The 23,985-nt window shown below is 48.3% G+C and overlaps 1 protein-coding gene across 2 annotated transcripts in view; it reads left to right on the forward strand.

Annotated features, from left to right (window-relative positions):
• LOC149332880 (sperm-specific sodium:proton exchanger-like) overlaps positions 1–23,985 on the forward strand; it is a 328,095-nt gene that overhangs the window by 296,592 nt on the left and 7,518 nt on the right. For both annotated transcript variants that reach the window (XM_089558441.1, XM_089558440.1), the window contains 14 exons: positions 927–1,008; positions 6,935–7,125; positions 8,090–8,260; positions 9,042–9,139; positions 9,494–9,554; positions 10,901–11,182; positions 12,601–12,804; positions 13,489–13,674; positions 14,961–15,125; positions 16,515–16,640; positions 17,646–17,744; positions 18,423–18,740; positions 20,500–20,697; positions 22,036–22,227. In XM_089558441.1, the coding sequence (XP_089414567.1) occupies positions 927–1,008; positions 6,935–7,125; positions 8,090–8,260; positions 9,042–9,139; positions 9,494–9,554; positions 10,901–11,182; positions 12,601–12,804; positions 13,489–13,674; positions 14,961–15,125; positions 16,515–16,640; positions 17,646–17,744; positions 18,423–18,740; positions 20,500–20,697; positions 22,036–22,227 (2,373 nt within the window). The remainder of the gene's footprint in view (positions 1–926; positions 1,009–6,934; positions 7,126–8,089; positions 8,261–9,041; positions 9,140–9,493; positions 9,555–10,900; positions 11,183–12,600; positions 12,805–13,488; positions 13,675–14,960; positions 15,126–16,514; positions 16,641–17,645; positions 17,745–18,422; positions 18,741–20,499; positions 20,698–22,035; positions 22,228–23,985) is intronic.

Raw genomic sequence — 23,985 nt, forward strand, 5'->3', positions numbered from 1 at the left:
CACCTGTTGAGAAGTTACTGAGTTTGTGGTTTTTCTAAACCTTTTCTCCTGTTGACCTGTCTATTTGTTGTGCTTTTATTGGTTATTATTTATGCCAATGCTTTGACACTGCTACTGCTACGAATGTATATAACACTACTTCTACTACAATGCCTATTTTTTCGCCATCATTTTTAGTCGATGCGGAGCCTTCATACTTGGGGCTTCGACTGTTGAAAAAGCTAGTTTTCGCCCATGTCTTTTGTCGGTGTTTTATTTTGCTGCCCCTCGACGGCAGTAAAACCATTTATCGCAGTGCTTCTTTCGGTTCCTGGCTTTCAAGCGGCGGAATCAAGCAATGTGAAGTTTAATCTGCACAAATATGTGCCCTGCTCGATTGAACGAAACAGATGGTAGCTTGTGCTTTTGCACCTTCGATCTTGCGTCGCCTCTTCACTCCCCTTCATGCCGTGAACACGCACAAACCGCACAGCAGAATGTCACTCCGACATTCGAGCTGGCTTCCTAAAACAACAAATCACACTCCTTTCTCTGTACGGTTCTTTTTTTGTTTCTGACGGATAGGCTTAGCGCAGTAGCACAGGATGTGGGAGGAAGGACGGGACGAGCGCATTTTCGTGGTTCACGGACATACTCATTTTCTGCCTCGTAGCTTCAAATCTTCCCGCGTACCTGCCTAAATGCGTGACTGGGCATGTGGGTTGGTGATATGAGTTGGTTTAGTATGTTTCTGGAATAAAACCTTCAGTTGTCAGCGCTAGTGCCATCATTACTCCCTCGCCCTGCGTTCCTGCGCTATATGTATGTATGCGAATGTATTACCAACTACCTTAAAGTTCCACTTTGCGTTCGCTCTCTATGTGTTCTTCTCTTGCGACAAGGTGTTGATGACTTGCGCCTCCTAATTTCCGCCTATGCGTCCCCAGATCCTGATCCAGGTGTCGGGCATCGTCATCTTGACACTGCTCGTGAACGCCACCACGACCAATTTCCTCCTGAGGATTCTGGGTGAGTGCATGCTAGCCATATACTGCTCCTCTTGCATGCATCGCGTGCATCGACAACGACGTGTACGATTGGTGCAGAGAGGGATGACTCTCTATACGACGCACCAGCGGTGCACAACAGAGCCGACGAAAGCGCAGGTTTTTGTTGCGAAAGCAACACTACGCGAGTCGCCGAGCCACTTCGCGGAGCTGACGAAAGGCCATACTGCGCATGCGCAAGGAGCAGTGACGTCACACGGCGCACAGCTGGCGCGCCGGCGCTGCGCGGGTGACTCAGAGGTGCCACTGCCGCGCTCTCCAGTTGCGCATTCGCAGTAGCGGCGCATAGCTAGCGTGCCGTGGCCGCTGCCGCTTTCGCGCGCTCTCCATCGCCTCTCTCTCTCCTCGTTGCTTTCACAATCCTCCAGGTTTAACCAGAGCTAAACCACTGCCAATTTTTATCTCCTCCGGTTGCTACAATAGGGCGCCCGAGTCTACGTAGGTTCTTGTGCGTCTATGCATACAAGTAGCTGCGATATAAGAAAGAGAACGTCAGCAAGCACACACGGACGAATTCCGTCATTTCCGCGCTGGAACTGAAAATGTTTTGTGGCTGTTATTCGTCCAGAGAACTATTTCGGAAACGAAAAAAACGTGTTCCTAATCATACTTACGGAGTTATTGTCAGCTGAATGCTAGCTAGTGTGTTCTCTGTCGTATTGCCGCTACCTGCACAAGCACAGCACAACCTCCGAAACCAAGCCAACTACGCGGTCCCAAATTCTGCCCATCGCTTTGCATTGCACTCCGCTAACGTGCTGGGCAAACCATGGCAACGGTACTTATTAAAAGACGGCTGTTCTTGTCGGAGTAGCCTTTTTGAAGTCGAAACGATATAGTGGACTGGTGTCGACAGAAGCCTGCAAGCATAGGTGGCGCGGTAATTGCGTTTCTTTTTTCTCGGAACCAGGGCACGATACCCGTAACTGACATCGGCATTTAAATGGCGCGTGTAGACGTTCAGGCTGTGTGTGCGTCGGCCATTTGTGGGTCTGCATGTTTATTCTGACAAGGAGGTTGACACTTTAGCAATATCCGTGGCCTGCAAACTTTATGCTGGCGCCTGCACCTTTCGCACCTTGGCGGCAAGCCGATGGAGCTACGCCTACCGGTTAATGACTAGAAGTACATCCAGCCACCACTTTCGTTCCGGAAAGAGAGAATGTCATTGTGATAAAATAAATGATGACATACAGGTCCAAAATGAAACCGGGCACTTTAATGATATGCCAATGACCCTTCTGCACAGTAATGTATTTGATTGATTGATTGATTGATTGATTGATTGATTGATTGATTGATTGATTGATTGATTGATTGATTGATTGATTGATTGATTGATTGATTGATTGATTGTCAGAATCTCGGGAAACTGAAATAATTCAAATTGTAGAGTTAGAATTAAACAGAGCCATGCACGTGATGTTGATGGGATAAAGCGTCAGCTCGAATTAACCGAAAGTTGAAGTTATGCTAGTCTGAACTATTGGTATCCTCCTGTAGTATCCCCCAAGGTGCACATAATCTCCTTCAAGCGTTTCGGAGTCCGCTGCAAATGGAGAACAAAAAATAAATTTCGTAGTTAACTGCGAGTTGGGAACCCCATATGACGCTGCTGGCATACAACAAAGCAATGGACGTGATAGACGAATTATGGTGAAAATAGTACAAAAGCGGTGGAAACATTTCTTGGAAACACCAACACGACATTGTAGACATGCCGCCCTTTTCACGCGAGACTAGTTTGCCCCGTGTGACCAATGTACTGAAGATAACAAGATAACGAGATGCAATGTGTGCGCCAGAGACGAGCACCAACTGCATTTGTTCTCTCTCCCGCGATGTGAAGCTTGCATATTTGGAACGCTAATGGCAAACCTCGCCCCCTGTCTTCCCCGGAAACGAATATCATACCAAATGGAAGCACCGTTGGAAACCAGATGGAAAAATCTAATAACGTGGAATGGCAGACACACCACAGATTGGCCCAATCCTCCCAGGACTCAATCAGCGAAGCATTCGCGTTGGCGCAACTCTATGACGTGCGCTCACCACCACACATGAACTCTGACAACCGGGCTGGTTGTTAGGCTGGGGGGGAAGGAAGGCAATAGAGGGGTCGGCCATCTGTCTCTTCGAGAGAAATATATCCTGCAGGAAAGCCGAACGGGTCCTTTTTTTTGTTTTGCTGGCTTCAAGAAATGCATTTTGAATACCAAACCACTCATCCCCCCTTTCACCCTCTCTAAAAAGAAAACAAAAAGTGGCCGTAAAGCCGTCCATTGTGTTCTAAGAACAGGTAAAAGAAAACGTATTCAAATGGCAGGGGTCGTAAAAGAATGGATCGGCGGGAGGGGGGGGGGGGGGGGGTAGGAAGCGTCCATTCATCGGCTGCACTTAACTCAAAGAATGGCTTAAAAAGCACTCCGTTATTGCCTTTTAAGTATTCATCCAGCTGAAACGGCCGTCGGGAAGTTTTTCTTCTTTTTTTTTTTGCTCGTCGGTATTATTTTTGTCCTGCTTACGTCGTACTGTCGACGAAATGAAACGTTCGTCGCTTTTAAAATGTCACAGTCTCCACGATGTGCTTTCAGCGATTCCGTTTTCACGATAATCGCTCGTCTCAACGTACCCAACAATTCTGGACAAAAACATTTTTGCGCGGAAAACCGTTGAAGAACCCAATTTTTTTCATATAATGTAGGATTTCACTGTAAAAACCGATATATCCGCAGATCACCTGACGGCAGTCTTAAATTTATTTTTCTATTAACATTTTTGCTATCGTCAAAAGCATTCCCCGTTCCTTTTCTATGGCAGTCTTAACTGCTCAATGTGATCGTCGGAAACACTTTAAAAGAAAGGTTTTGGTAGATACTAGGAGAATGGACCATTACATTAAGTATTTCTATAACAGTGTCGTACGATTTTCTAATTTTCAAAACTTTAGTCCTGCAGCGTTGGACATGTCAGTATTCGCCTGGCTCCTTTAAAGAACGACAGGTGTTGAGTGAACAGCTTCAGCGGAAGTAAATGTAATTCCAGACTAGGATTCTAAGAACGTCGCGCAACCGCGGAGAGAATAGCAGCCAATGCTCCGGTCGCCCGCTCTTTGCTTCGAACATCTCTACGTCTCTTCCATCAGCCATTGTACCTTCCACGGCACCATTAGGGATATTACTTAAAGGTGCACTGAAGAGGAATCTAAACTCGTCTTTTTGTCTCTGGAACTCGATCTACACGTTCCCAGCATTCATCATCATCATTTATTTACCCTTAAGGGCCCCAGGGGGCATTACATAAGGGGGGGGGGGGGGGGGGAGGCGAACAGTAATGAAGTCACAAAGAACAAAGTGTGGAGCATAAATTTGGACACATGTAGATACAGCTGTGAACACTTCAAAAGAAAAACAAGTGAGTAAGTAGGTAAACAAAAGAAAAAGAAGGGAAAATGGCCTTCAACAGGAATTAATAGGGGAATAAATCAATTAACATCTGTTTAAATTCTAGGTAATTAACTTCATTCACAACACTGTCTGGAAGGACATTCCACTCCGCTATGGCGGCTGGCAAAATCGAGGAATTGAACCCATTGGTTGAACCATGAATGAGTTGAACACTACGGCAATTAAACAAACGTCGCGATGATCTTAAAGGGGGCATAATTAGGCTCTCACGCAGTTGGGGAAAGTTATAATAAAGTTTATGAAATAGACAGAGTCCTGCTATCTTACGAAGAGATGCCAAGGAAGGTAAACCAACGGAGGATTTGATATTAGTAACACTCATCCAAGAATCATAATTTGATGTTATAAACCGAGCAACTAGAATTTGAATGTATTCTTAGAAACTTTCTTGTTTCTTAGAAACTTCGAATTATTTCCCTGTGCGGCCGATTTCCCCAATTTGAATCGGATTAACGTCCGGCTCCCGCCTTTCTTTTTTTGTATTCTCCGCAGACGGGGGGGGAGGAGTTGACCAACGCATGAAGTGCCTTTGAGGCAGTCGCGTGGCGGCTTTGCTTTCGCTTTTATTTTGTTTTTTACGTTTCTGTGAATAAATAGCTACAGTCAGAGACTACATAGCTGCAAATTAAGCCCGCGGAAATAAAAATACGCGTGGACTCTTTGCTTTCGCCGATCACTACGAATCACTCCGCCGATAGCAGAGCGGCAAGCCGCCACGGGACTGGTTGAAAGGTTGGTCGACTCCTCCCACTGTCTGCGGGGAATTAAAAAAAAAGAAAGGCGGGAGCGGGGCATTTAATCCGATTTAAATTGGGGAAATCGGCCGCACAGGGCAAATTCGAAGTTTCCAAGAACGCTCGGAAAGTGTAGATCGAGTTCCGGCGGTAAAAATAGGAGTTTAGATTCGTCTTCAGTGCACCTTTAAGAAGGAGCACGCAACACATAATATAAAGCGATAAAATTTTTGCGTATACAATTTATGCACAGAGAACAAACAGGTAAATGAAAGAACCAAAATGGTAAAGAACACTTCGCGACACAAAAATCAGAAAACTCGAGAATGTAATAATAGAATAAAGGAAGAGTTACTGAAAACAGTTGCAACTAGAGAATACTGGGCTAGTTAGGAGTTCACTGAGGGAGCATATACTACTCTTGTCTGGCGGGCTGTAAGGCTCTTTAGTCAGCTCGTGGCGACGCGTATCTGTACAAAGCAACTATATACTGATCGGCAAACTATAAAAGGCATTTGTAATGTGTCTAGTCTCAAGAACACTTCAATGATTATGACATACTTGAACAGGCAAGCATGGCGTGGTTTGTCGACTTAGAATACTTAACGAATGCCGAGCCTTTAACGGCAACGAGAGGTACAAGAATGCCCTGCTATACATGTATACAGGGTCCATGGTAGAGAGAGGCTGTGGTAGATGGTCCTTTGCGATCACAAAATGAACAAGGGAGGGGAAAACCTCAGGTTGCTTGAGCCAACGTTTCGACAAGGGGACTTGTCTTCGTGTTTCACCTAAGACTTTGCACAATTTTTAAATATAGGCTTTTTGAGTTAGAAGAGCGGCTTTTTGGGCGCTGTGTCCCCAAATAATTTGGCTACATCGCGCCAAAATACATAGCTTTCGAGAAGCTTGCAGGCAAAGCAACCTCTCCGGTTCACGTAACTCGTCGGAATAGCCCAAATTTGTTGGGCCACATCGACGAGGGTAATCGCGTCTTCGAAATTCTAAAAGCTGATATGGATATTAATTACGGTGGGCCGCACGCTTCTCAGTAATTAAGGAGCTTAACGGTAATAGTTCAAAAATTCACTATTTAGCATTAGTTAACCACTCTGCTAGTTAGAACGTACTAGTAGCATTTTAATGTACTACACCACTGACAATGGTATGGCGGAAAAATGACTCTTCTAACTCAAAAACCGCTATGTTTAAAAATTGTGTAAAGTCTTGCGTGAAACACCCCAACTCGTCGCTCACGCCTCCCGGAAATCTGTACAGAAAGGAGTAGAAAAAAAAAGAGAATAAGCTGTCCTGTAGCACACTCCATTTTCACTCCCATATAGGCGTATTGATGTTTAGAGTGTGGAGCATGCGGCAGGACGGCTCATATCGGAGAGATGAACTGCGGAGGTCAAAAGGAACGATGTTATGAAAGGTTCGGAGCGGGTCTCGACGTTAGAGAGATTTAGCATAGCGCAATCTTTAGCATAGCGCAATCTTGAGCAATATATATAATTTGCTACCGCGAACCGGTTGGTTCCTCAACAGCTGCACAGCTCAGCTGAATCTCCCTGGCAGCAGATCACGGTGGCGGACCTCGCTATGTTCAGTCTCTCTAATATGAGCTCCGCGTGTGAAACGTATACCGTGCTTATCACATGTGGGCGTCGTTTGTGCGTATGCGCAGGCATGAACGCGCTGTCGGCCTGGAAGCAGTCCAACATGGTGAATGCAGTGCGCCACCTGCGCGAAGTGCAGAAGCGTTCGCTGCAGGTGCACCGCGAGGACGTGTTCCTGACGGACGCCGACTGGAAGTACGTGGAGCAGTACACCGCCATCGGGAACCCCTACAACCCCAAGGACAGCGGACACGACGCGGTGAGACCTGCCTCCTCCTTCTCTGTGCACGTGTCTCCGCGCGAGTCGGCCTCCTAGTGCTGGGCCTCCAAGTGTATTCTTCATAGAACTCAGAATAGTTCATATGTGTGCGTACACATGTTTAAAAACCGTGCTGTACGCTCTAAATACAAATACGCCTATATGGGAGTAAAAATAGAGTAAGATCTCCTCTAGACAGTGCGCAAAAGGTGAGCTTACTCCCTTTAAAGTCCTTTAAGTTTAGAGCGTTTAAGCAGCCTGTGTCGCAGAAAAGCCGACGTCAGTGTCGGCGTCGTTGACCGCGAGATGATTCCTCAGATGATTCCTCAGATGATTCCTCAGATGATTCTAGGCTGGCCACCTTATGTGGCAGGTGCGCCACCTGGGTCACGTGACCCTGTAGCGTCATCACAACCTGCCCAAATGCCCACCATGGCAGGTGCCCGTTCAGTTAATGATTGGTCGCGAGAGGCCGCTCGGGATGAACAAGGGTAGTGTCCCATCGCTTAACCGATCGAAAGAACAAGCATTCTGGCGCGATGTAGACAAAATTCGTTGGGCAACAGCGCCGACGGTAACTGCGTTTTCGAAATTCTAAAAACTGATATGGATATTACTTACAGTGGGCCACACGCTTCTCAGTAATTAAGGAGCCTAACAGTAATAGTTGAATGGTTAACTATTTACTGTTAGTTAACCAGCCTGCTTGTTAGCATGTCTTAGATATATTGTGATGTTCGTCACCGCCGACAATGCTACGGCGAAGAAAGCGCTCATCTAACTCAAAAAGCCTATTATTTACAATCGTGTCAAGTCTCAGATGACACGCCCTGTTCCGTTCACGAGCACTGCGTCAGCGATGCTCCCTGGAGGTCCCATGTCGTGTATAGATGAGCTGCATTCCGGAGCACTCGAATGAACAGACTCTCGCATGGTATTGAATGTAATCCTACCCCCTGAACAGGAGGACCAAAGCACGGCGTGCAACAGCGCTCTGCCGGCGTACATGTTCCGCAAGCTGAGCCACGTGTCCCTGTGCCCCGACTGCTCGGAGCACCACCTCTGCCAGCCGTCGCAGCAGGAGAAGGACGAGATGCTCAACGAGGCACGCGTCCGCATGATCTCCGCCCAGAAGGTAAACGAGAGTTCAATCTCTGAACCAAACTTGCCCCTTCCGATTATAGAACTGACTGGTACCAGGCGGTCGCCCTCTCACCTATGGGGCAGAAACGTGGGCAGGTGGTGGCCGCTGATCCAGGTCATGAGAGGGGAATAACTAGAAGGATAAGAATGGGGTGGAGCGCATATGGCAGGTTCTCTCAGATCATGAATGGTAGCTTATTGATATCCCTCAAGACAAAAGTATACGACAGCTGCATCTTACCGGTACTCACCTATGGGGCAGAAACGTGGAGGCTAACGAAGAGGGTTCAGCCTAAGCTAAGGGCAACATATTGAGATATGGAAAGAAAAGTGATTGGTGTAGCGTTGAGAGATCGGAAACTGTCGAAGTGGGTAAGGGAAGAAACGCGGGTGAATCACATCCTAGTCGAAATCAAGAGGAAGAAATGGGCTTGGGCAAGGCATGTAATGCGAAGGCAGGATAACCGCTGGTCCTTAAGAGTAGCGGAGTGGATTCCAAGCGAAGGAAAGCGTAGCAGCAGGGGCAGTAAAAAGTTGGCTGGCTGGATGAGATCAAGAAGTTTGCGGGGATACGGTGGTCGCAACTGGCAAAGGACAGGGTTAATTGGAAAGATATGGGAGAGGCCTTTGCTTTTGCAGTGGGCGTAGTCAGGCTGATGGTGGCTACTTCTTTGCACTGAGCTGTAGTGCTCTTTCCGGTGCAGGTATTTGGGGCGCCACAGAATTTTTCCGGCTTCCGTATACCGGCTGACTGTTTACTCTTCTCCGTTTAGGTTCACTACTGGCGTCAGTTCGAGTCCGGCCTGCTGCTGAGAGACAGCGCGTCGGTGCTTGTTTCTGCCGCGGACGCCGTCGCCGACAAGCCTGACCAGTAATTATGCGCTCTTCTTCCGGTTCCGCTGTGATGGCTTGTGTGTTGAGCTTTAAGTTTCGGAAGTAACTTCCGCATCATCTTCATTACGCTACGCTACCACGTTGTCAGTATGGCGGCCTGACTTGAATACAAGAACAGCAGTAGTTACTTTGAAGCCTTTCTCAAACAGACCGCTTGTTATTAACGAAAAATAATTCATGATGTTTGGCTGCAAATGTCTTGCCAAGCTTGTCGCCTGGTGTGAGGGCAGGTTACCAATTGAACTTCTGGTTCGGCCTATATGGGGTGGATTATAGTTCAGTAAAGCAGTAGCATGGGACTTTAACTCTCCTTTGTATCGCTCCATTGCAGGTTTATCACCGTAGACGAGCTGCGGAAGAACTGGGAAGTCAACAGAGTCTACAAGTGGTTGGTGAGTGAGCAGTGCACGTAACTGCCTCCATTCTTATTTCGTGCAGTGCGTCTATCCCAGCAGTTAAGCTGTTATAGGTGTTTCTTCACACAAATATCTTCAATGCTTGAATTCTACCCCAGAAGGAAAAAAACTTCACATTCCTAGCAGGATTATAGCATTGGAAACCGAGCCCTTCCAGCTGGAAACCAATCACAGCTCTAATGTCTGCTTCCAGCTGGAAAATTCCATGTTCAGCTGGTTTTTGAACCAGAACTCGTGTTCAGTTGAAGAGTTTCTTCCTCCCATTTCGAAAATTTCGACTTCCAGCTAGACCCGGCTGGTCTCTCCTCTACTTCCAGCTGGAAGTGAAATGAAAACGTTGTTGTCAGCCACTCCATATTCTAAACACAAATACGCCTCTATGGGAGTAAACAGTGATGATATTGATTAATTTTTGTGGCGCAAGGGCATCTGGGGCCAAAGAGCGCCATGGCGCAAGGTTGTTTCTTCTACTCAAGGTGGGGTCAAAGACCCATTTCCCAAGCATTTCACTCTAAAGAAGCCGAACACTAGGCCAGGGAAAAGCTTGTACCCACTGTATCACCGGTGGGTACCCGGTGGCACTGGGGATCGAACCCCGGACCTCGCGCAGGCGAGGCGGATGCTCAAACGACCAGGCTACCGCTGCGGTAGAGGGTGTAAAAGGGGAGTGAGCTGTCCTGTAGAGTGTCCCTTTGCACTAGAGGACAGCTTCTGTTTTGAGTGCAGCTGGAAATTGAGCTGTAGAAGTGTTTTGTTGCGAGAGCAACACTACTGGAGCCCACCTCGGCTCGTCGCGTATGCTCGTGGCGGTACGGCTACCTAATGAACTTGAGCCGGCGTTGCCTAGCAACCTGGGTAGCTACTCGGGTAGTGACTCGGGTAAGCTCGGGTAAGTTCGGACTAGCTTCGTGCGTGGGAGGTTGCTCGGGAAGAGCAACATGGGTCGTAAAATCCGGACGGGTGGCTAGGATAGAAACGGTCACCTGCCAGTGTAGTGGCGCATCGCTTAACAACTGCACCACTGCGCAGGTAGTGGTATATGAGGACTCGCCGCCATCTGTGAATCATAAGTGGGAGTTAGCAGTTCAGCATACATGGGCATTAACCCACTAAAGATGTCATGCCCCACCCCTAAGGCGGAGTTTAAGTGCCCCCTCCAATTGAAGAATGAACACCTGCTTTCGCAGGTCTACTCGGTTTAACTACGTTAAGCCACTATCAATTTTTTTCCGACTGTAGTTAGTGTCTCCATTTCGTGTGCGGGCATTTGGGGTGCCGAGGACTCCGCATAGACTCCTCAGTGTGTCCGTCCACCCCCGCAGCAAGACCACTTCGTGGACCCCGTGACGGAGAAGCAGGCGTACACGGAGGCCCGCTGGCGGGAGAAGATGCCCGCCGAGGCGTGGCGGCGGCCCTTCTTCGTGGCCACCCAGCACGCCACCTTCAACTTCGTGCTCATCCTGGTGCTGGCCACCGACGTGGCCTGCAGCGTGGCCGAGCTGGTGCTGCGCCTGGGCAGCTGCGGGCAGTGCTTCGCCACCTGGGTGCTGCGATGGACCAACCTGGCATTTGTCGCCTTCTACTTCTTCGAGCTCGTCTTCAAGGTGGGCAGCGCCTCCGCGCGACCGCCTGTCAGTCTGGGCGTTTACAGGAGCCCGACAAATGTCGGGTTAAGTAGGCTGTCGGGCCGAGAACCGGTAGTCGGGCTCATGTATACGCTAGGGGGTCGAGCTAAGGCACCGTTGAGTCGAGCTGGGCCAGCCCGACTGCAGGGGGTGGGTTGACTCTGCCCGACCCGGTTGGAAGGAGCATGTATGCGCTGCCAGTGGTAACGCGGCTCGACGGCCGACGTGCAAGTACCTGAAGTCGTTTATACAGACTGTGGCACCTAAGACTTTACAAATTTTTTTTAAATGGGCTTTTAGGGTTACAAGAACGCTTTTTTTCGGCGTAGCATTGCCAGCGATCTAGTACATCAAAATACAGATATAAGACGCGCTAACTGACAGACTGGTTAACTAATACTGAATTGTTAACTTTTTAACTGTTACCGTTAGGCTCCTTATTTATTGAGATGCGTGTAGCTCACCCTAAGTGATATTCATATCAGTTTTTAGAATTTCGAAAACGCGGTTATCCTAGGCGTTGTGGCCAAAAATATTTTGGCGGTTTCGACGAGTTACCTGCACTGCAGAGGTTTTTGCATGTATTTTGGCCCGATGCCGCCAAAATTTGTTGGCCTACAGCGCCGAGGGTAAGCACGTTTTAGAAGCTCTAAAAACTGATATGGTTATTACTTACGGGGGGCTACGCACCTCTCAATAAATAAGGAGCCTAACAATAAAAGTTAAGATATAACAATTCTGTATTAGTTAACGAGCCTGCTAGTTTGCACGTATAGCTGTATAAGCACATTGCTGTATTGAGGTGTACTACGCCGCTGACAGTGTTATGCCGAAAAAAGCGCCCTTCTAGCGTAAAAAATCATATTTTCAAAAATTCTGTAAAGTTTTAGGACAAATGTGTGACTTACTCTTGCAGGCCAAAGCGATGAGCCCCTGTTCCTGCTGCTCTTCCCACGAAGGGTATTGTGGTTTGACGCGCCGTATACATCAGCTTGCAGTTCTTTTTCATGGTCCATGAAGGGACAGGAGGGCGCATGTGTGAATGATTCGTGCAGGTTAGCGCGAATGCAGGTTAGGCCTAACCTTCTTGATATTCTGTAACAAGCCTCAGACCGCAGTCACGAAGCTCTTCGTGCGTCTGTCTCCACACATGAAGTCTATCTGTAATCTATCTGTTGTTTGCTGGAGATTACAGCTAGTGAAATGCTGTAGCGACTGAAGTTCCTTGCTACAGTACTTAATTCCTCACAGCGAAGTCCGAGCTAGAGCTCTGAAATTTCCGTGATGTTTCCTCCGAGCTTCTTCTGCCACAGCGCTCTTCGACGTGTCAGTGCCATATTCACGCGCACAGTACAGGCCCGTATATTGAGCGCACATGGTGTCGTCTCCATTCGCAGCTGCTGGGTCGCGGTCTGCGGCCGCACTTCAAGAGCTACTGGAACGTGGTGGATTTCGTGGTGCTCTGGGCGTCCATCGCGTCGGCAGCCATCGAGATGGAGATGGAACTGGCCGGATCCTGGTACTCGCCCTACATCGTGGCCATCCGCTTCTGTCGAGTCGTGAGACTCCTCCACTTCCACAGGCTGCTCCGCGTGTTCCTGGTCAGTGCAGTGCATATATGCCTTTGTTTTCCCCCTTCGTGCCCCACGGCGAGAACTGCTCGATGGCAAATGTCCTCAGACCAGGCCACGAGACAGCTAGCAGCGTCAGTGGCGTTACAGTGGTTAACATGGCGGGGCACCAAGTCTCCTGTTCCTACTGTTCCTATTCCTCCTGGTTCTCCTGTTCCTGTTCCCCACTAAGTTCCCTTTGGCCCTGTGCCGTTGCGCTGCTTCACTAGATATGTCAGATCAACTCACCCACCAGTTCATGTTGTACAAGTCTCCTGGTTCTGTGTTTTGCTTATAACAGTGCACAGGCTCTCAAGGACAACAAAACTGAATAAGATATGCCTCAGTGTGCTTTAAGCAATATATTACACCTCCTTTTCCCCTATAGTTTCGGTTTCCGGATAGTTCTGTCGTTCTTCAGGCTCCGTGCACCGTTATTAGCAAAGAAAACACTAATCGAAGACTTAGTGTCCCTTTTGCTTGGACATGAACCGCACGTCGGAAGGCAAGTGTTTGAAGATGCCATTGAAGGTGCACACGTGCACCTTCAATGCTACCCTTATCTTTCGCTGTGTGATGAATTGGACAGCACGCTGTGGAACAACTAGCCACTGTGTCTGTCCTCTTCCGCGATGACCTTTATTCTCCTCTTATCTCTTCCTCTACTCCGCACAGCCGGTGGGCACCAAAGTTGCGGACGTGGTGACAAACCGCGTGAACGAGCAGCTCACCGCGGGCTACGACATCGGCCGCGGCTTCATGATGGGCCAGTACGAGGTCAGCAAGTTCCTGGACCACATGGTCGACTACCAGCCCATCGCCGACAAGCTCCGCAAAATCTGCGGCGACAACCGCCTTGAGGTGGGAAGCTACTTGCCGTGCAAGCACAAGGTTTAGGTTTATGTCGGCTTAACGTCCCAAAGCGGCTCAGGCTATGAGGGACGCCGTAGTGAAGGGCTCTGGAAATTTCGACCAACTGGGGTTCTTCAACGTGCACTGATATCGCACAGCACATGGGCCTCTTGAATTTCGCCCCCATCAAAATGCGACCGCCGCGGCCGGGATCGAACAAGCGTCTTTTGGGTCAGCAGCCGAGCACCATAACGACTAGGCCACCGCGGCGGACAAGGGAAGCTGAATAGTGCGAAGGAGAATTTATAGACCAGTTGGTTGATAGCATCGACAGTTTTAAGCAGGGTAACGAGTGCGAAAGAACAGAAGAAGAGGCTCTTTTTTGGACTATGCGTTGATTTTTTGCTTTTGTCGTTCGAAAGTAGGCCGCAGGTGGCCAGTCTAGTTAAAGATACAGCTAGTGCGCAGACAATCAAAGAATTTTATTGTTGGGCTATATCTTCCTGTGTTTCCATGCATTATGCAATAGAAACTAAGCACGTGTTTCTGATTTGTTTCAAACACATGAAGCAAGTTTATGCTGCCTCTCGCCTTACAAAAGAGCCCCTACATTTACTCCTTCAATGCTGCTAAAGCATAAAATTGGTCTTCTTGGGAGAACCTATACTTTTATTCCCACAATGCTGCTAACGCATAAAATTGGTCTTCATGGGAGAACCCACACTTTTACTCCCGCAGTGCTGCTAACGCATAAAATTGGTCTTCATGGGAGAACCCACACTTTTACTCCCGCAGTTCTGCTAACGCATAAAATTGGTCTTCATGGGAGAACCCACACTTTTACTCCTTCAATGCTGCTAAAGCATAAAATTGGTCTTCTTGGGAGAACCCATACTTTTATTCCCACAATGCTGCTAACGCATAAAATTGGTCTTCATGGGAGAACCCACACTTTTACTCCCGCAGTGCTGCTAACACATAAAATTGGTCTTCATGGGAGAACCCACACTTTTACTCCCGCAGTGCTGCTAACGCATAAAATTGGTCTTCATGGGAGAACCCGTACTTTTACTCACCAAAAATGCTGCTAAAGCATAAAACTGGTCTTCATGGGAGAGTCAATACTTTTACTCCTGCAATGCTGCTAACACATAAAATTGGTCTTCATACGAATTCTGCTAAAGCATACAATTGGTCTTTATGGGAGAGCTCATACTTTTACTCCTGCAATGCTAACTGCGGTCCTCGCTTTTTTTTGCATCTGATACAACCACGTTGTGACGACGCACACGCAGATCGTTCGCGAGCTGGCGACCCTCCAGGACAAGTACCCCAAGGTGGCCGTGGCGGTGAAGACCCGGCGGGCGGTGCGCCACGTGCTCAACACGACGCGCGACGAACTCATCGAACTCAAGGAGGCCGGCATGCTGGACGACAGCGTCTTCCACTCGCTCATGGAGGTGGGCACCCTCTACTTTGGAGCGCTGGTGATATGTACATAGTTCAGAGCACAGCTGTACAGACAGGCCGGAATGAAACGCCAACATATGCATAATCCGTACTTTTCTACTCCTTTTCAACCGCGGTTTATGGACATATACTTCGGCAGACCAGTTTACCGAGAAACATTAATCATGCTAGTTTTACACTGACGCTGAAAGACAGGCAGAACATTTAGTTTTGTTGTCATGCACTGTTCGCATTTCATTCCAGCTTGTCTGCACTGACACTGCTGTGGTAGCATGTACGAGGGGAGTCGATAATTTCTCCATCTCATAGAAATATTTTATTGTGTGCTGAGGTTAAAAGACTCCACATTCAAATTAAAGCTTGGAATGTCCTCTTCCGTGGGAGCGTGCCTCTTTTTGTCGAAGCCCCACCACCGGCGATACACGTGCGTCACATATGTGCTATCTCTCTATGTGCTATTGTAGATGAGGTGACTATTGACGATACCAGCCGCAGCGTACTGCCCAGCTGCCGTTCACGTCGGATAAGAAGGGCGCATCCTTAACAAGCGTCTTCACCTTGGGAAGCAGCCGTGTTCCGGTAATGCGCGGTCTTTGGTACAATGTGGATGAGACAGAACAATCGCTCTCATTTTTCTAAAGATGTGTACAGGGCCATAGCACACCAATGGTGGACGGGAATCGGTGGTGCTGGGAATATATCGAAAAGTCATGCGGTTCTTGGAAATGGGACTTTCGGAACTTTCATTTCAGTTCAACATCGTTCACTTGCTGAAGAAAAAAATCCACGAGGACACCTAAGTATACCTTACTTGTTGGCAAAGCGATAGCATTAGAAGGTTTTCCTGCCTTTATCAGGAGTTACGTCACTTCCGGTATGGAGACGACATGCATTTTGCAGTATGGAGACGTAATACAATGGGTGCATTTTATGACCGATGATAGATTTCTTTTTCCTGATGTGGCTTTTAATGCTATGGCATTAACTCTTTTCCAGCTCAACTCACATGACGGTTACCACTGCGTAACGCAAGGTTCAGAGGTAGCTGTTTGCAGAGGTAGTGTTAGAGCTGCTCATGACGTCACTATGTTCGAACCACTCAGCGTGACGCATTACGAAGCGTTGCAGTGAAGCCATGCATGATGCTAGTGCATGCTGGCCAATCACCGTGGCGTGTCACGCCACCAGCGCGTCATCGAGATGCGTGCACTTACCAGTTGTCGCTGTAAAAGAATAGCTGTAGCCCAGGAGGCAAAAGTCGACTCCTCTCGTATGCTCAAGTCTTCAAGTATGCTATAGTAGTCTGCGCTATAGCTTGGACGCCCATGAATGCTAAGACTTTGCAACGTGTCGTACATTGGAGACATGGTCTTGCGCAGTCCATCGAGGAGAAGATGATGCGCCTGCATTCTGCGCCCACAAGCATTGTTCCAGCGCCGCCCACGGAGCTGCTCAAGAATGTGAACTGGATCAAGGGCAACGAAGAGCTCTTCAACCACTTCAAGGTAGGTCAACAGTATACTGCACGATGTCGTAAAACAGACGTTATATAAAAGGCAGCTTTGTGGCAAAATATTAGATATTCGAAAGGCTTGCCATTCAGCTTATCCTCGATACATGCAGCGGATTTACGAAGTGCGCCAAACAGCCATCTCATCGCGGACTGGCAACAATGATGCAGGAAGTTAGTCAATGTCCAAGGAATATACCATTATCCCCCGCCGGTGTTAGCCAACGTAAACGAAGGGTTCTTTGCAGCAGAGACGAATACTAATGACAGGATGACATTGCCAAATATATCTACATTTATGTGTCAGTTGAATATACACTTAAACAGGACGAAAAAAATCGTAAGTGAATCAATTTAGTGTCCTTGTATTTTGACGTGTGTTAGCTGACATTCTTCTTTGACTTGGAAATCGGTTTCTCTCTAGTGCGAGTCTGAGGTCCTCCATAGCATAATGGCTAGTTCACTCTGAGAAGCCGTTTGCCGCTATCGGAGAATTATTCCTCATGCGAGGTCATTGCGTAAACCAAGCAAGGTGCAAGCGAGACAACGCGTTGAGCTCTGGAAAGTGATGCCCCAAAGAAAACTTGCGTCTCCTTCGCAGCTTACGGCTATAGAACTCAGGGAATAACACCGGGTATGCGGGAATCACGAGGAAGAAATGCGCTTGGGCAGGGCATGTAATGGGAAGGCAAGACAACAGATAGTCCTTAAAAGTTACGGACTGGGTTCTAAGGAATTAAGGGAAGCGTCAGGGAGAGGCAGATAGTTTGGTGGGCGGATATGGTTAAGAAGTTTGCGGGACTACGGTGGCCTCAACTGGCGCAGGACAGGGTTAATTGGAGAGATACGGGAGAGGCCTTCGTCCTACAGTGTGCATAGTGAGAATAATGATGATGATGCTGATAGTGTAGTAATTCTTACACATCCCGCAGTTTCTCGGGCTGATGTAAATGCTTCCTTGTTACGCTTATAACCACTGATCAACATGTGCGACTCGCAGGAAAGGGCGACACTGCAGACTTTCCCATCTGGATGGAGCCTAGGCAAAGAAGGGGAAGAGCCAAGTGGAATCTACATCATCGTCTGCGGTGTTGTCAAGGTAAGGTGCGGCCGCGAAGCCATTACCCACCCGCCTTACAGCGTTGCATGCACTTAACCCCGATAAAGAGTTTCCATATTGTGAAGGTGCTAAAAAAAACAAAATCCGCACATACCCGGCGGACCTGCACTAGCGCCAAACCTAGGCATGCTCACACAAATGCAATTCAAGTAGCGTAATTATAAACGCAGTTTCTCTATGGAGGTGATAAACAAAACATAATCTGTAGGTGCCGGTAAGAGCGCGAAGGGAAAGAGAGAAAACATTTATTGAAATGACCCATATGCATGTCTGGGTTCGTGTTCTTCAAGTAGGGTGGTTAAGGGTCCTCCTCCCAGGTATCGTAAAGGTGCTGAAGGAGAGTGCCCCAGGAATAAGTCGTTTCGCCCACGTGACCAACTCAGGCCTCCCACGTGGGTATGTGGCAAGAAAATGAGCGACGTTGTGGTGTGTCGGCCCTTCGGCAGTTCCAGTATGCGTGAGAAAGTTAGGGTGTGGAGCTGCACGCACCTGAGAGTGGGTTCCTGTTGTATTTTGTGTGGAATGAAGCCGTTCGGTAATGACTGTTCTTCGGCGTCGTGACGTCACTGTATTTCTGTAAAATCCTGTGACGGATATGGCTCGACTGTTGGTGTCTGCCACGCGTGGTAAGTGGTGCACTGCCCTTTTGGTGCGCAGATCGAAGGCACGGTGACGGAGAAGGACGGCGGCAGCCTGCCCAACACGGACTCGTACCACTGGTTCATGAGCGACGGCCACCTACAGGACCTGCTGACGGTGGGCGCCGTGCTCGGCGAGCTGGGCGTGCTGACACGCAAGCCACGCCAGACGCGCGCCACCTGCGAGACGGACGTGCGCGCCTTCCACCTGAGCCAGACGGTGATGCTCGAGGCGCTGGCGCGCTTCACCAGGCTGCCGTCGCTGGAGTATCGCCTGTGGCGCAGCTGCGCGCTCAAGGTGGCCCGAAGCGTGCTCAGCCTGGAGCCCAAGTACGAGGTAAGACCCGCCCTCTGTAGTCTGCGTGACGGACAAGTTGGTGGAGGAGTCCGTGTACCGCGTACACTAGTAGCAGTACAGGAGCCCCGCTCTTGGCCCGGCAAGATGAGTGTTCTCTTTATCCGAAGTGCCACTACGGCGGAGAAATTGTCGGCAGTAACTGCAAAGCTGTAGCCACGTTAGTCGCTGGCAATACCTGAACCTGGCCTAATGAACCTCAAGCAATGTACAGCCTTGGTCAAAAATATTCAGGCCAACAGCTTTTCGCTTAAAGGGACTATGCAATAAATTAATTGAGATTACTTAAAGCAGACGAGAGATAGGCATTCCATTACTCGTCACCCCAGCACAAGAATTTTTGAGCTATGCATCAATAACAACGAAGATATAGATGATAAAAAATTACGCTCCTCCTCTCCCCCCTCAACTCGTACACGCGGAGCACCATGAAAAAGTAAAGAAAACAGCTCTGGGACTGGGCCCCGCCCATGAATACGTCATTCGCTGACGTTCGGCTTGCGACTTCCGGTTGTCGCACCCAGCAAACCAGCAGCAGCGTCGGCAGTGTCTCTCTGGTCTCCCTTCGCATTCCTGGATTGCGGTGCGCGTAGGATTTCTTTGCTTGTCACCACGACAGGCACTGCGAGTGGCTCCCGAACTAATACAACTTAAGATCGCTTTTCCCCATCAAAGAACTCCCCTCCAGCCAATGGCGTCGGCCGATTCTCATGACCCTGCTAGGGTGACAATGCAGGGAACGGTACCACAATGGAGAGAGGGGTCTATCCCCGACTATGGACGGAGAGGACTAACCAGTTTCATCTGCCATTCCCTTGCATTGTCATGCTAGCAGGACAATCAGAATCGGCCGACGCCATTGGCTGGAGGGGAGGGAGGGAAAAGCGGCTGCCTTCTTAAGTTGTATCCGACTATATACATACCCAAACTCCCGACAGAAAGAGGTGGCAGACGTAAATTGAAAACATATGCGTGAAGGCAATGCCCTGGCTCGCGCTAGACCGAAGGGGTCGCGCGGCGGCTCGAGCAGACGATTTTCACGGCTACCGGAAGCGTGCCCGTGACGTCGTGGCTGCCGTGGCTCCAGCGAATGACAGCGTGTGGTGGCCTGCCGACGTTAAGGGACTAGTGACATCTATTTTCCCGGTTTTAGCTTCAAAATCGGTCGCTACGAAGACAGCAATCGGCCCGCGAATTTTAAAAAACGCGGTTTTTAAAAATACATAATAAATTGCCGGCTCAGTTTCAAAGACTCATACTTGGTGAGAATGCTTCTTAGCATCATTTCTAAGTATTAAAAACATTTACAAGTGACTTTTAATTCATTGCATAGTCCCTTTAAGCCGCATAACAGAGCCATTATGGCGCTATTGAAGACCGGAGAACCTTGAAAAGCTACCAGAAGGTTTCTTCTTGCGGTAGAGAAGCTTCCTGCTTGACTTGTGTTCTAAATGATCCGCTGCACGGATCATTCCATTGGGACATTGATTTTGCTGCATGTGAATGCTTTGGCCCGAGGACATTTGACGGGGGGTTTACCTGAAGTCCTGTGTCCTCCTGTTCGCACGTAAATTCCAACTGTATCCGAAGCACGATATCTCATTTCGGGTTTTCCAAAGGTCGACCGTTGTGGTTCGACAAGCTTGGTTCAAGTTCTAGGCACCGAGACCAGATGATATGAACGTGGACCTCCATGGTTCAAACTTTCACTTTGTGTTGACATTTTTTTTCTTGTGCACAGAACTGGTCCCAGAACAAGCTGATGATGCACCTGGACAACGCGTTCCTGCCGGACCTAAGCGCGGTGAACAGCTACCTGGTGCGACCGTCCATGACAGATGTCATCTTGGTACAAGGCGTGGCCACGGATGTTAACAACTCGGACGAGTTCCTTGGACCCGTGTGCATTCCAAGCACCGTCTACTCAATTACCCTCAGGGTAAGCCGATCGCTCTCGCTCATAATCACTGCCAGGCTTTACTCCCGTAACTGCGTCTTCTCACATCGCTAAGGCCCCGTTGCTCTGATAGCGCATCAGTATTCCAGAAGAAGTTGTTTTTTTTAGCACAGCCAATGATAACAGCCAAGTGTCCTCTAAGAGATCAGTGAAAGCATTTAAGAGTGTGCTTCGTGATCGCAAGTAATGCTGCAGCTAAAGCATTCATCCGATGCCCAGTACAGTCATCCAGACTAAATTCTCGTCATAAAGGCTACATGTCAACGTAATGAATAGATGCAGAGATACACCCTTGGCCTTATGCATAGTTTTCATCGACGTCAAAGCGGTCGCCATCTTTGGTTCCGGAAAGCGCAGCGAAAGCCTCGACATTTTGTTAATCTGCCTATCGGTCGTCAACCGGTTCCCGCATAGACTGTGCAAGCTACCAACAGCAGCCAAAGATGGCGCACATGACGTCATGTGAGTGAAACACTTGAATGCCGTCCCGACATCGAAGAGGCTTTTGTAGATTGGTGGAACATCTGAATAGGTTATACATGTCTCATCCTGCTTGTACTTACCACCCTAGACAGCCGTGAGCGAAGGTTCTGCTCTCGCCAGCACAACTCTAGTGTCCGCGAGAGAAATGCTTAAAGGAATATAGACACCTAATTTTGGTGGCATGTTTTCTTCTCTATAATGATGCAGAAGACATTACAACGCATGAATCACCATTTGGTATTTACATGCGAAAGCTAAATAATTTAAAATCGTATTTTTCCTGTCATGTTGTTTCGGTTTTGGTTTAAACAGCTAGGTGATGACTGATGTCAGAGTGATTTCATGTCACTTGAGGCATAGAAAAACTTCAATTAATCACTGCTGCATCATTTTAATTCACTACAGTGCTGTATGCAGTCTTCCTTAAGATCCACAATGACAATTAATATGAAAACAGCCATTATATTGCAGTTTTTTCTTGCCTCCCGTGACATAAAACCACTCTTTGACATCACAGTCCTCATTTGGCTGTTGAAACCGAGACCAAACAGGACAAGAAAGAAATTCGGTTATAAATTATTTACCGGTCGTAGGATAATACCAGGTGGTAATCCATGTATAATAATGCCTTACGCATCATTACAAACAAGAAAACATGCACCCGAAAGTTAGGCTTAAGCCTGGTGTCGATAGCCTGGAGAAATTCGCACGCGTGCCTACGCATAATTCATGGACCCAGTCACTCGCTTTGGCCTGCTGCGCGACTGCTTTCCCGATTAAAGAGGCCGTACAGGTCTAATATATCGTTGCGTTTCGTGGCAATTGACCACCGTGCAGAAGAACGTGTACAACGACCGCACCGTGCTGGTGATCGTGGGCGACGAGAACTTCACGCCCGACGCCAGCCTTGACTGGTCGGGCACGGGCCAGCACCGACGCGCCAGCGTCATGAACAACTTCGGCCTCTGCCTGCTCCACGACGTGCGCCGCCGGCAGTCCATCATGCCCGATGACGACGAGACGCGAGGGGTGAGACCGCTTGAAGGACTCTGTGACGTCAGAGCGGCCATGTTGGCGAGGCAGGAACACAGTGATAAGCTGCAAAGTTTCGCCTGCTACATTAGAAGCTATGCTTGGTTCACCATCACGGTTTCTGTGATGTGACATTTAGTACTGCGTTATTTCATATGATTTATTTATCGCACTTTTTGCAAGATCAAGTGCTCTGCTAGTTTCAGTTAAAACCACTCTTCTCATTCTGTTGAAACCATCAACAGCTAGCAGCAAGACTATATGTATGTAATATATGCTCCAGAGCTTCCTGGTTTGATTATACAGAAGTAGACGTGCATGCTTTCGCAAGGGTACTGTATTTTATTAGTCAATCCCTGTCAGTCAAAAAAAAAAGTTACGACCTAGTGAAGCTTGCATACATTCTTTGCACCCTTGAAGCCGCATTGCAATGAAACATCTGGCTACATAACAAAGAATGTGAACAGTGAGCTACCGCTGGATATGGAACGGACATGTTCTGATCGTACCTTGCGTCCATACCAGCCTAATGCAGCTGCTAGATAAGTCCATAGCCGTCCGTCCTACCGCGGTGCATCCTAGCGACCTGTACCGCTATATACTACCATGGAAAATAGTTTAATTGTTCGTTAAATCTCAAGTGCGCGTTAAACCGCATTTTGCTAATTCAAGGTTTGCTGTTCACGTCAGCTATACCTGTAGCTCAATCACTACTCTCCATCTCGCAAGTTCTTCCCAGTCAAAAAGAGAAAAATGGGTTCAATTGGGCATTCTGATTGGTTCCAGTTGGTTTCAATAGTAGGTGTGAATTCCAATTGGCTTCAAAAATTAAGACTGAAAGCCAAGTTGGGATCTTCAAGTTGCGCTTGTCTACTAAACTGCGGGTCCTAGTTGGATTGCCATGTTCCAGTTGGACACTTCACTTCCAATGTGTGAATCCAACTGACTTTTCACATGCCAGTTAAACTGAACGCCAAACAGAAATTTATTGCAGTGGGCCAGTGCCACAGCGGCTAGCATGGAAAGCTTACCCAGCTAGCCAAGAACTGGCACGAATAGTAAAAAAGATTCGTCCTCTTCCGGGGTTCGAAGCCGGGACCACAGCTTCACCGGAGCCATCCCCCAGCCAATTGCTACGTTTTCTCAGGTCTGGAACATAAGGAAAAGGTGCCACCCTGTCCCTAAACAAACTTCACCTAGTTATTTCCAAGTGATAGCCAGTCCAACTGTTCTGCTGGAAGCCATGGTTCTTTTCATTTCATCATGTAATTCCAACAAGAAGACCTAACTGGAGCTGCCGACCCAATGCACAACTGGGAATTTCCCGATCTGAAAGTCGAGCTGGAAACCCATGTCTTATTTTTTACTTACTTACTGGGATCTACACATTGTTCTGGACAAACACAGAGCAGCAAATTATGTTCTTGTAAAATAAAGCAGTCATGATTAAGCGAATTAACTTTGACCAACGGGCAAAAGCCACTCGTTTCAGCAGGAGTGTGAGTAGACGGGGTACATAGAGACCTTTCCCATAAGGGCTCCTTGGGCTTTGCCACATTGTTTGTTGGTCTGTTATGTGCACCCCACGCTAGCGCAGTGGAACCGACAGCAGAACCGACAGCAGAACCGGTTTTGCAAAAGCTCATAGAGGGTGCGTATCGGCATCTTTCTCGCCCGATGGAAAGGTCTATATAAGCTCGAAGAAAAGGTGCATTTAGTGGACATAAACTGATAATTTTGGCATTATGTAATCTC

The sequence above is a fragment of the Amblyomma mixtum genome, chromosome 8 (assembly GCF_055824585.1).
Source record: "Amblyomma mixtum isolate Tamu chromosome 8, ASM5582458v1, whole genome shotgun sequence".
In the NCBI taxonomy this organism is placed as follows: Eukaryota; Metazoa; Arthropoda; class Arachnida; order Ixodida; family Ixodidae; genus Amblyomma; species Amblyomma mixtum.